Genomic DNA, 11,233 nt, shown 5'->3' with positions numbered 1-11,233 from the left:
TTTGCCTGCGTACAAAGACACGTGTAAATGTAAGTCCGAGCCGTGGTCGGCTCCCCGGGACGACTCTTGCATCGGCTTTAAAGAGCCGATAGAGTTCCGGTGTCAGATCAGATCTATGTATCTGATATCAGTGGATGAAGCATGTAATTATGGAAACTGCTTCTATTAAATCTAACTAATCTAATCCACGATGGTAAAAGCTTTACTACTAGATCGGAATATCCTACACTTGATTGGGCCTAATGAACATGATAAATAACTAAACCATAACAAAAAACAGAGGCCTAAGAACTAGCAAGAGCCGATTCCCGGATCAATTCCCTGTTAAGACTAAAGCAAAGCATCTAACACGTCGCTGGATCTTCCAATCCGTTTGCAAGGTCTAATCTAGCAGATATTACACCAACTCTTAAGAATAAGAGCAAACCATAACAGAATAGATCTATTAGATGGAAAAGAAGCAGGGTATTGCCTTTACGCAGCTAACTCTATGCAACAAGAGCTAGTATAAGATGATAACATGATCGCGTAATGACAACATGATATTCGTAGACAATTAGCAACAAAAGCACGATAGATCTACTAAAGCTGTGCTATGAACACCAAGATAACTAGTACTACTCGCCATCAAAAACGCTTCAGTACGAGTAATACCAAGGTAAAAGCAAGAACAACGCTGCCCTGATCGCAAGAAGCGATCAGGGCAGCATGACGCTTACTTGGATGAAACCCTAGAATTAGGGGTGGCGATGCGCCGAGATTGTTATTTGCGAGACGTGATGACGTTCTTCTCTTCTTGAATAACATAGGGTACATATTTATAGTCCGGAGACTTGAGAAACAATCTAAACTAATCTTGTCCCGATCGGACTCTATCTCTAATCTTGAACTAAATCTAAAGATACATGGCCCATGCAGCCCAAATGCTCACGCAGGAGCCGATTTACAAGCCTTCTAAATCTTCTGCTTCAAGCCCAACTTGCTTTCGGCCCATAAATTAACCCTATTAATTTATGGCGATAACATTAAGTAAATGAGGTAATGTTTCTTTTTTTAAAAAATATTATTAAGTTTACTTTCAAACCACATTAAAATAATGTAATAAATACAAAAAAGGAAAATAATGTAATTTCACTTTTTATATAAGTTTGAGATTTAATAATTCTTGGGTTATGACGGGCATTCAAGTATATTTTAAACCTGAGAGAATTCATGGAACTCCGCCTATGTTGTCTCAGCATAGGCAGTCCCAAGCCCACCTATGTTATCTCAACATAGTCGGTCGCAAGCCCGCATAAAGAAGGAGGTTTGTGATAAGCTTGGCAAGCCAACATAAAAACCTAGCCACTCTTTATGGAGATGAAACCCAAGAGAAAACCGTTAGGGGCGTAACCCTCTTAGCAACGCGCCATATCGGAACCCGGGTATAGTGTTAAATGGGCAAGGGCCAAGACGTCACCCCCTTGGTGGCGCTCTACATCAGCACCCAGGTGTAGTGAAAAATGAGCACGGATCATCGCATTTGACTCGACGGGTGCGAAGGCCAAGGAAGCTAGTCGAGCCAACAAGAATTCGTTTAGGTAGTTGAAACGTAGGGTCGCTTACAGGTAGGTTAAGAGAGTTAATTGATATAGCGATTAGTAGGTATGTAAATATCTTATGCGTTCGAGAGACTGAATGGAAGGGTCAAAAGGCGAGAAGGTGGACAATATATACTAGCTTCAAGCTTTGATACACACGAAGAACTGCAAATAGGAATGGAGTGGGAGTTTTGATTGATAAGAGCCTCAAGAATGGTGTGGAATGTTGGCCTACAAAAAGGCGGCATGTCCAACAGTTAAGTGTTGCAGAAATGTGTATGCTATGTTGGATTTGTGGGCATACAAGATTAGATAGAGTTTGAAATGATTATATACTTGATAGACTAGGGACAGCTCCGATTGAAGAAAAGCTTGTCAAACATCGGATGAGATGGTTTGGACATATCCAACGAAGACCGCTAGAGGCACCAGTGCATGGTAGTGTCCTAAAGCACGATGGTAATTTGAAGAGAGGCAGGGGCCGGCCGAAGCTGACATGGGAAGAGACTGTAAGAAAAAACTTGAAAGAATGGAATATATTTGGAGATTTGGCCTTGAATAGAAGTGCTTGGAAGGCGGCTATTCATGTGCCTGAACCATGAATTTTAGTCTTTTCCTAGGTTTCAACTCTAGCCTATCCAACTTGCTCAGGACTAAAAGGCTTTGCTATTGTTGTTGTTGAGAGAATTCATGGGATTAGCTAACTAAGAATCACAAACATTCATGAACATTTTGCTGATACCATAAGAGGTGTGGAATTCTTTCCACCATCAATGCACACGCTTGTCACCGCACACTGATTATGTGCCACACCATTGTTTCTCAAGATTTTCATGGGCGGTTGACGTGAAAGACCTCAACCAAATAATGTAAGCATCGCCGCTACATTGTAATTATTAGAAGATGAAGTTTTGGCTAACTAGCTTAGGGTCTGTTTAGTTCCCACCCCGTAAACGCAAAAAAGCCGTAAACACATTAAAGTGAAAAGGAATTTTGCAAATTTGAAGTACTAAATGAAGTCTATTTACAAAACTTTTTGCATGGTTGGGTTGTAAATCGCGAGACGAATCTAATGAGCCTACTTAATTCATGATTTGCAACAGTGATGCTACAGTAACCAACAGCTAATTATTGATTAATCATGGATTAATTAGCATCATTAGATTCGTCTCGCGATTTACAACCCATCCATGCAAAAAGTTTTGTAAATAGACTTCATTTACTACTTCAAATTGGGAAGATTCCGGCGCAAATTTTTTTTGTCTTTACATGCCTCACGAACTAAACACAACCTTATTAGGTAATTTTTTTGGGAATCTTTCATGATTATTTCCACCTATCTTGAGAGAAGCTTTCCGGCACATCGGATACGAATTCCCGTCAGCTGTCGGTGCCTGCTAAAGTGACGGAAAGTTCGCTCCACATTATTCCATGCATAGTCAGCAGTGCACTGACCGAAAGACTCAGTGTTGGCTGTTGCAGACGATGATATTTTGTTCGAATATGATTACTTTCCGTGAAAGGCAGTAAAATAAAGTTGGGAACGTACGCATTGGCTAATCATAGGTAAAGTGATTCTCTCTCACAAAAGAAGATGAAATAAAAGATCATGATCCTATTTGGATCCATGAGTTATTTGTAGCCCTCCCTAAATAGTCCCAAATAGCTCAAGAGGAACCAAACAGAAAGGCTATTTTTGAGTTATTTGCAAATAACTCACTCCAAAAAAATTTCTCACTCAAGGGGTGCTATTTGTGGCTATTTTGGGTGGGGTCCGTTGATTCTCTCTCCTCTCTCTTGGAAAAGTAGCAGCCAATGATTGGAAAAGTGTTTTTAAGAGTCAAATAGTCTTTGGATTCAAACACCTCAATGGCTATTTTATTGAAGGGCTATTTTTTAAACTAAACTTTATCCTCAAAATAACTCTTGGCTATATGTCCAAACAGGGCCCATGTCTTCGCGCAGCAGATGACACGATTGTTGGGACCCAAAGCGAGAGCAAAGGTGTGGACGGATGTGACTAAAGCGATATTTTTTTTTTGGAAAAGGAGCTTTTATTAATTTCAACGTGACACGTCAAGGTGATAAATCGTCTAGAAATTTTCCCGGCCTCTGCCAAAAAGACACAGCTTATAAAAGTCTTATAAAATCGGACAAACTAATGACTGTCAATTCCAAGACGAGACCGCCACCCATGTGCTAAGGCAAAAAATTCCTTGGCCACCTGCTCCAAAAAAAAATGAGACGCCTCTACAAGGACGTCCTGCGAGGTAGACGACTGAAAGATAGCCCACGTGCGTAGCCAATGTGTTGTAGAGTAGATCACCTGCAAAAAGAATGGTTGTTTGTTGCTAAAAATCACAGATCGAGTTTCTGCAGCGCCAAATAGTCCAACACAAGGCTGCCGCGCCTACACGGACTAATTCTTTATACTCTTTATGTACACCAATCATCCAATTTCCAAACATACTTGGTACATCGCGAGTTGTGGGAGGCCCCATGCTGCATACACAGTAGCCCATACCAGTCTTGTAAACCGATAGTCAAAAAACAGATGCTGTATCATTTCATTCTCATGACAGAAACAATATTGTTGATTTCGGTGTCAGTTTCGTTTGGCCAAGTTATCTTCACGCTTAAGGTACCAGAGAAAGAGGAGCGATATATATAACAACACTGAACCTCAGGTAAGTGCATATGTTTGTAGCACTCGCGCCGCCTCCGTCCACCGCAAACCACTCCCTGCTGCACGGCTGCAACGAACTGATGGCGGTGGCGACGGTGAGCGCCTTCTCCGGGGCGATGGGATCGGTCCTCGCCAAGCTCGCCGCCTTGCTGGCGGATGACTTCAAGCTGGCCAAGGGTGCGAAGAAGGACATCGTCTCCCTGAGGGACGAGATGAGCACCATCAACGCCTCGCTCATGGTGCTGTCCGAGATGGAGGAGCCCATGGACGCGCCGCACAGGGAGCTGCGCGACAAGGTGCGGGAGCTGGCCTACGACATGGAGGACTGCCTGGACGTCTCCATGCACCGCCTCGGCGATGCTAGCGGCAAGGCCGGCCTTCTCGGCGAGCTCAAGACGCTCGGGGCGCGCTACAAGATCGCCACGCTGATCCGAGCCCTGACGGATCGTGTGGCGGCGCTGGGCGACCGACGCAAGCTGGTGCTCCAGCTGCCTGAGCGTCCTCCGTCTCGCGCTGTGCGCGTCGACCCCCGGATACAGGCGCTCTACGCTGATGCCGCCAACCTCCAAGGCATCGGCGGCCCGAGGGAGAAACTCGTGGAGCTGCTCCAGGACGGGACACCTCAACTGAAGGTGGTGTCTATCGTGGGGTTCGGGGGGATTGGCAAGACAACTCTCGCCAACCAGGTTTACACTACCATCCAGGGCAAATATGATCTCAAAGCTTTTGTGTCGGTCTCCCGGACCCCCAACCTGGCCAAAATTTTGTCAGATATAGAGAGACAATTTTTTGGATATTATTGTGATTCAAGCCAAGATGAGAGCGAACTCATCGACTCACTCCGGATGTGGCTAGAAGACCAAAGGTACGTACTACCTCAGTTGATGCTCATCATAAAATTACTGTTACGTAATGAATAAGTAGCAGGTTATTTTACCTATCGTTTAATCGCTTGCCACCCTTATGCTGATAAGTTAACCCCCCTCGTGTTTAAAAACCAAAAGTTCCCGTTCACACATTACTCGTCCTCATGGAGTCATAGGATTGGGGAGTGTAGCGGGGCGGCAGTGGCCAGGGTTTGGAATGACAGAATGATATGCTCAGCCATCTGGTTCCTGCCCTTGTACAGATCCCGCGGGTCTTCCAAGTTTCTTTTCATTATTAGGTATCTATAATCTCTCATGCATCACAATTCAATTAAACCAACTAATGGATTCAAAAATTTGGATCACTTTTCCAACATTTAAGTGTATATAAACTGTAGATTGATATATCTTACTATTACTAATTGGAGACTCATTTTGAGGCATCCACGTTTATCCTCACGAAGACGTGCTAGGGAAATAAATAAAATTCTATAAATTCTCACAAAAATTAGAAACATCCAACCATCAATTTAGCATCAACAGTAATAACCAGATCTCTTCTATTTACTAAAAAAATATCCACCATTACCATTATGAAAAATAGTCTAAAATAACCCCTATATATACATATATAAATTAGCCACCTATGCTATTATGAGAAATAACTTAAAGTAACCTCTAGGTTTTATCTAATTACCCACATATTCCATTATAAAAAATAAAGTTATAAAAAAGTTAAAGAAGATTTCTATATTTATATCTAATTATTACCTCTATCATTATTGAAATAACCTATTGAAAAACAAATATTAGAAGAAATGTCTAAATATGTTTCTAAATTACCCACACTTCACTTCAATTAACGTTGAAAAATATAAATGTGTACATGCATGATATGTGTCATCATGTAGATCACTCACTCTCTCTCTCTCACACACACACACATTTATTCAGCGATGAAAAGCGTATACAAAGTTTTATGTTTAGGTTTCAACTAAATATTTTTAATGCATATGGATACGTGACTCAAAAGGACAAACAATGAATATAGATGAAAACATAGAGTAACTGATAACTAAAATATATGACATCCAAATCCAATATCAATGTTTGGCGGATGAAAATATACATAAATGTCCGGTATAAATAAGAAAATTTACAAATATAGAGACAAGAAATATATCATAATTGCTAACTAAAATTCATTGTAACCGGCAAAGAGTATAAAAACTATTAAAGATGATATAATAAAAAAGAAAGATAAACAATATTGATTAACTATGTAGACCCTAGAATTTATCCACCAACTCTTAACACTTAAAATTGCTAGCCCGTGCAGGAGCACGAGTTGATGGGCTTGTATATATAATAGTCATGGGCTCAAAACCCTTTTTCTGGACCACAAGTCAGTAAATGTACCTAGCAGGAGTGTCAGGACATATTGACGTCCCAATATATGTAAAGATCATATCATCTGAATATTTGATGTTCTCACGCACGGACTCGTTTGCCTTGAGATACTAGACAACAGCCTCTATATATGCCAAACATGTGGTCGCGGTAAAAGACAACCAGAAACAGCCCAAAAAGCAAGTGGTGGCAAAAAGGTTGTGGTCCTGCATGTCATGCCACATTTTAAAAAATTAGGCGTATGGCCTGTGTATTTGCGCGGCTAGTTTTGAAAATTCAAAACTTTATGTCATTGTGTCCTTACTATTTTTCAAATATTTGTATTATTTTTTACTATACATCACCCTCTTTGTTATTGTAAACTATACCTTAGTGTTGATAAAAATTAATATTCTGCATATAATTATTTCTATTTTCTTTCCATTCTGATTTAATAATTGTCGTTGGCTTTAGTTTTTTATTAATAGTATTTATAATTTTTATATAGCTAAAGGATATTTTAGATTTAATTTTTCATAATGGAAATAGTGGGTTATTTTTATTTTAGTGCATGAGTATTTTAGACTAATATTTATCGTAATGGCAGTTGTGGGTAATTTTTGTTTTGGTGTAAGGGTATTTTGGACTAATATTTATAGTAATGGCAGTGTGGGTAATTTTAATTTCTCTTATTTTCTCTGAATAACGTGGAAATTTCTAAGCGCTGAGAGCAGACGTGGAGGCTCTGTTTGTTGGCCAAACAATAAGATAATATATGGCACAAAATTATGATTGTACCTTCTCTCGGCAAAAAAAAACGTAGGATCTATCGAAAGGATACCATTTAAATGTGCATTCCCCCCTAACAGGATACATGATGTGCGCCACTAGCCCCGAATAATAAATATGGTTAGGATAGACTAGAAAAATAGACCCGAATTTTAAAGTTTCTTGATTTACTTTACTTGCACACCGACATCTTATTGTTGTACGGAGTAGCACAACTTACTCTCTATACACAGCTTAATATGCATTCATGTTTGTGTCTGCTTGAGGGAAGATCTATTTACGATATTATTTTTGATGTGATGATGTCTCACCTCGAAAATACGACGCCTTGCCTTGAGGCACCTGAAACTTTCCCTTTTGTCAAGCACGCATATGAATGATCTTGAAATTATTGATTTACGGCTTTGAACTACTTTGAAATCCTTAATCAAGCTCAAGCCAAAAAAAAGAATTGCTAAGATCCAACCGTATTTGTAATGCAGATTTGCATGATGATTTTTCCCCCTCTGGCAGGTACCTCATCGTGATTGATGATATATGGGACATAGAAGCATGGAACATTCTAAAGAATTGTTTTATTGACAATAATCGTGGCAGTAGAGTTATAACAACTACACGTGCTGAAGATACGGCAAAGGAATGTTGTTCTAGTTCCCATGACTGCGTGTACAGGATCAAACCTCTTAGTGATGTTGCCTCAAGGAGATTATTTTACAGAAGGATTTTTCATTCAGAAGATGCTTGTCCCGAGCAACTGAAATGTATTTCCAACGACATTTTAAAGAAATGTGGAGGGTTGCCATTAGCCATACTTACTATAGGCAGCATGTTGGCTAGACAACAGGAGGTCCGCTCAATGGAAATTTGGGAAAAGATAATGCATTCTTTTCGCTTCCATCTGGAAACAAGCCCTGCTTTTGATTGGATGAGGCATGTGTTTAATCTTGGCTACAATGATTTATCTCTGGACCTTAAGACATGTATGCTATATCTTGGTATATTTGCAGAAGAAGACAAAATACTTAAGGCTGATTTGCTGAGGAGATGGATTGCTGAGGGTTTTATTACTGAAAGGCATGGTGACTGCCAAGAGGAGATTGCAGAAAGTTACATTAATGAACTCATTAACAGAAATATGATTCAAATAGCCGAGTTCGATGACTGTGGTGACGTATTTTCAGTAAGAATGCATGATCTGTTGCTTGAATATATCATACTGAAGTCCACGGAAGAAAACTTCATCACTTATATTAATGATGACAAGCATAGCACGAAAGGCTCTTTTGAAGTTCGTCGGCTATCTGTTCAAGTCAGAAACTCAGAAAGTTGTGCCGTGCTGGAAAACATGGCTCTCACCCAGGCTAGGTCATTTAACTTGTGGTCCCCTGCCCAGTGGCTGCCTTCACTAAAAAAATTTCGGCTTTTGCGAGTTCTACATCTTGATATCTTTGGTTCCAAGGACAGGCAGTATGACATGTCTTCTGTAAGCAGTTTGTTCCAATTGAGATACTTGAGGATCAGGGGCATTTTGTGTGAGAAATTGCTGGGAACCCAATTGCGCAACCTAGAACAGTTGAGGACGTTGGATGTTTCAGGTGAATTTGGAGGATATTTCACGCTGGATGCTCGTATGTTACCCTCAACATTGCAGCATCTGAATCTTGAGAAAGGTGTCTGGCTGAAAGGTGGAATCGGCCGGCTGAGAGACCTCCGTACATTATGTGAATTCGAGATAGACCTCGGAGATGAGGGGAGAATGAAGGAGCTCGGCGAGCTGACTAATCTCAGGGAGCTGAAGCTCTATCGGTATCGGAGTGGTAGTGGAGACACTACTTGTGATGTTTTACTCTCCTCTCTCTGCAGACTCTGCAAACTTCGGTCCCTAATCATCAGAGGACCGATACACGTCGACCCTGATTTCTTGACTCGGTGGTCGCCGCCTCCACGCCATCTCCGCCGTCTACATTTGTTGGCATGCCCCTTTTCCACGGTGCCAGCTGATCTGCTAGCCCAGCTCGGCAGCCTCAGCAGCTTGGAGATCCGAGTGCTGTCGCTGCCAAGCGATGGCGCCGACGTTCTTGCCAGGCTGACCTCGCTGGTGCACATGACGCTTCACGTCCACAACAGTCCCCCACAAGAAGGCATCGTGGTCCTCCGCCGTGCGGCGTTCCCAAATCTCAGGAAGCTCTCGTTCCGATGCGAGGCGCCTTGCCTCGCGTTCGAGCAGGGAACCATGCCGAGGCTTCGTAGCCTCGTTGTAGAGTGCTACGAGCGAGGAACAAGGCACACTGACGGTGTGCTTGATGGCATCGAGCACCTGGGCAGCCTCGACGAGCTGAAGGTGAGTGTCTTCCAGCGCGAGGACTTCCGTTCTCGGTATGGTTGCCACGCACAAGTCGGGAGAACAGAGATGGTGCGCCATCGGAAGTGGGACGGGAGAAGCCTGGAGGCTGCGCTCAAGGAGGCCATCAGCAAGCATCCGGGAACGGCGGGAGGTCTTCGTGTTGTCATCGAGGAAGCATGATCATGGGGAGATGTACATTCAGAGAGGCCGAAATGGTATGCATGATCTAAACTTTCTTTCAGGATCCAGTTGCATTCGTTTCCTCTGTTTCTCATCTTCGATATATTAATTTTGGGCGGATGCTGAACGTGTTGCTCATCCAAATGCAGCATTCGAATATGTTTGTGAAGTTCGATTGGGATACGTACCACCGTTGGGCACCTTACACTGCTTGAGCTCTTCAGTACTGCGCGTATATACAGAATACAGCATTAGATTGCCTGAAGAGTTTGATAAATGATGAAAGAGGATCAGATTTTCATGGAGAGTTTGTTCTGGAAGCTGCCACCTTCATGTGTCTGTTTTCATCCGGGCTAATCCTAGCAGTGAAGGACAAGTAGTAGACATGAATTTCAGCTCAGTGTTTGTCTGTTTTATTCATTTTCCTTGATTCTAATTTTTGACGGAGATTATTAAAACCGGTGTATGTTAAGAGAACTCAGCATAACTCTAGTGATGATAAGGGTGCTAGAGGAACATCGTCCATCAGATTTGTGTCCCCTGACTCTGATTCGAGTGCTAAGCATTTTTCTGTTGAATAAATTGACCCGTAGATGTATTTGGAAAGTGTGTGACCGCATTAAGGTAGGTGCACGACCGCAACGAGCGAGGTGCGCCTCTACATCCTGATCGGCTCAGCGGGCCTCCCGACGGCCAGCCGCCGCGTCCCCGTCACTGCTCCCATGCGATCCTTCTCGGCGGTGGTCGGGGTCGGGATGCTCCAGCTCAGCGGCGGATGGAGTGCCCGCGCCCCTACACCGCCGCCCATGCCTCGTCTCCACGTTGCTTTTGTATCATCTGGATGAGTTCAGAAACCAGAGCGTTGCTGCTGGAGGAGACCCGAGAGATTGGGATTGCTGCTGCTAAAGCCTAGCTAGATTTCAGATAAACTTGTGTAATCATTTTACTTCCTGCATAAACTGAGGATTTTTTTCTAAATTTCGTCCGAAGTCAAAATGGCAAATCCGATAATTTTCCGACAAATCCGATAAATGCGTTTCTCGCTGACCTCCGATTTTTTTTCCTTTACCGGTAAGGAAAACCTTGGGCACTAGCTCCCAAGCACGCGCAGCTGCCGCCGCCGTAGATGGCGCCGCCACTGAGCATAGATGGCGAAGCCGCCGCCGCCGTCGCTTTTTGGGGGACAGAGAGAACGGCGGGTGCAAATGAGGGCTAGGGTTATACACACTACCAGTTACATATGCAGGCCAAATTTTGGGCCGACCACGTGTTTCTCCCGCTCCTTGAGAATTCGGCCCAGACAGTCAAAGCTCATTTAGCGGCTAAAGCCGGCTAAATGCAGCTATTAGCGGCCGCAAAATCGTAGCGCTAAATGGTAAATCTCGTAGCGTCGAGCCGC

The 11,233-nt window shown here is 42.8% G+C and overlaps 1 protein-coding gene across 2 annotated transcripts; it reads left to right on the top strand.

The window, feature by feature from the left end:
* The first annotated feature begins 4,055 nt into the window (after positions 1-4,055).
* Positions 4,056-10,432, top strand: LOC120699938 (disease resistance protein RGA5-like). Of its 2 annotated transcripts, none has more exons than XM_039984051.1 (3): positions 4,056-5,131; positions 7,824-9,869; positions 10,005-10,432. In XM_039984051.1, the coding sequence occupies exons 1-2, from the start codon at positions 4,278-4,280 to the stop codon at positions 9,832-9,834; spliced, it is 2,865 nt and encodes a 954-aa protein (XP_039839985.1). In that variant the 5' UTR covers positions 4,056-4,277; the 3' UTR covers positions 9,835-9,869; positions 10,005-10,432. The 2 variants fall into 2 exon arrangements, with proteins under 2 accessions (XP_039839985.1, XP_039839984.1); XM_039984050.1 differs by having other exon boundaries at positions 4,060-5,131; positions 9,984-10,432.
* The last annotated feature ends 801 nt before the right edge of the window (positions 10,433-11,233 follow it).

Source organism: Panicum virgatum, chromosome 3K (genome assembly GCF_016808335.1).
Source record: "Panicum virgatum strain AP13 chromosome 3K, P.virgatum_v5, whole genome shotgun sequence".
Lineage (NCBI taxonomy): Eukaryota > Viridiplantae > Streptophyta > Magnoliopsida > Poales > Poaceae > Panicum > Panicum virgatum.
Note: the sequence above shows the minus strand (reverse complement) of the source record. Positions and strands in the feature narration are given on the sequence as shown.

Coding starts and splice junctions, on each gene's coding strand:
- LOC120699938 (XM_039984051.1), top strand. CDS start 4,278: ATGTTTGTAGCACTCGCGCCGCCTCCGTCCACCGCAAACCACTCCCTG. Junction 5,132..7,823: donor ATGTGGCTAGAAGACCAAAG/GTACGTACTACC, acceptor CCCCTCTGGCAG/GTACCTCATCGTGATTGATG.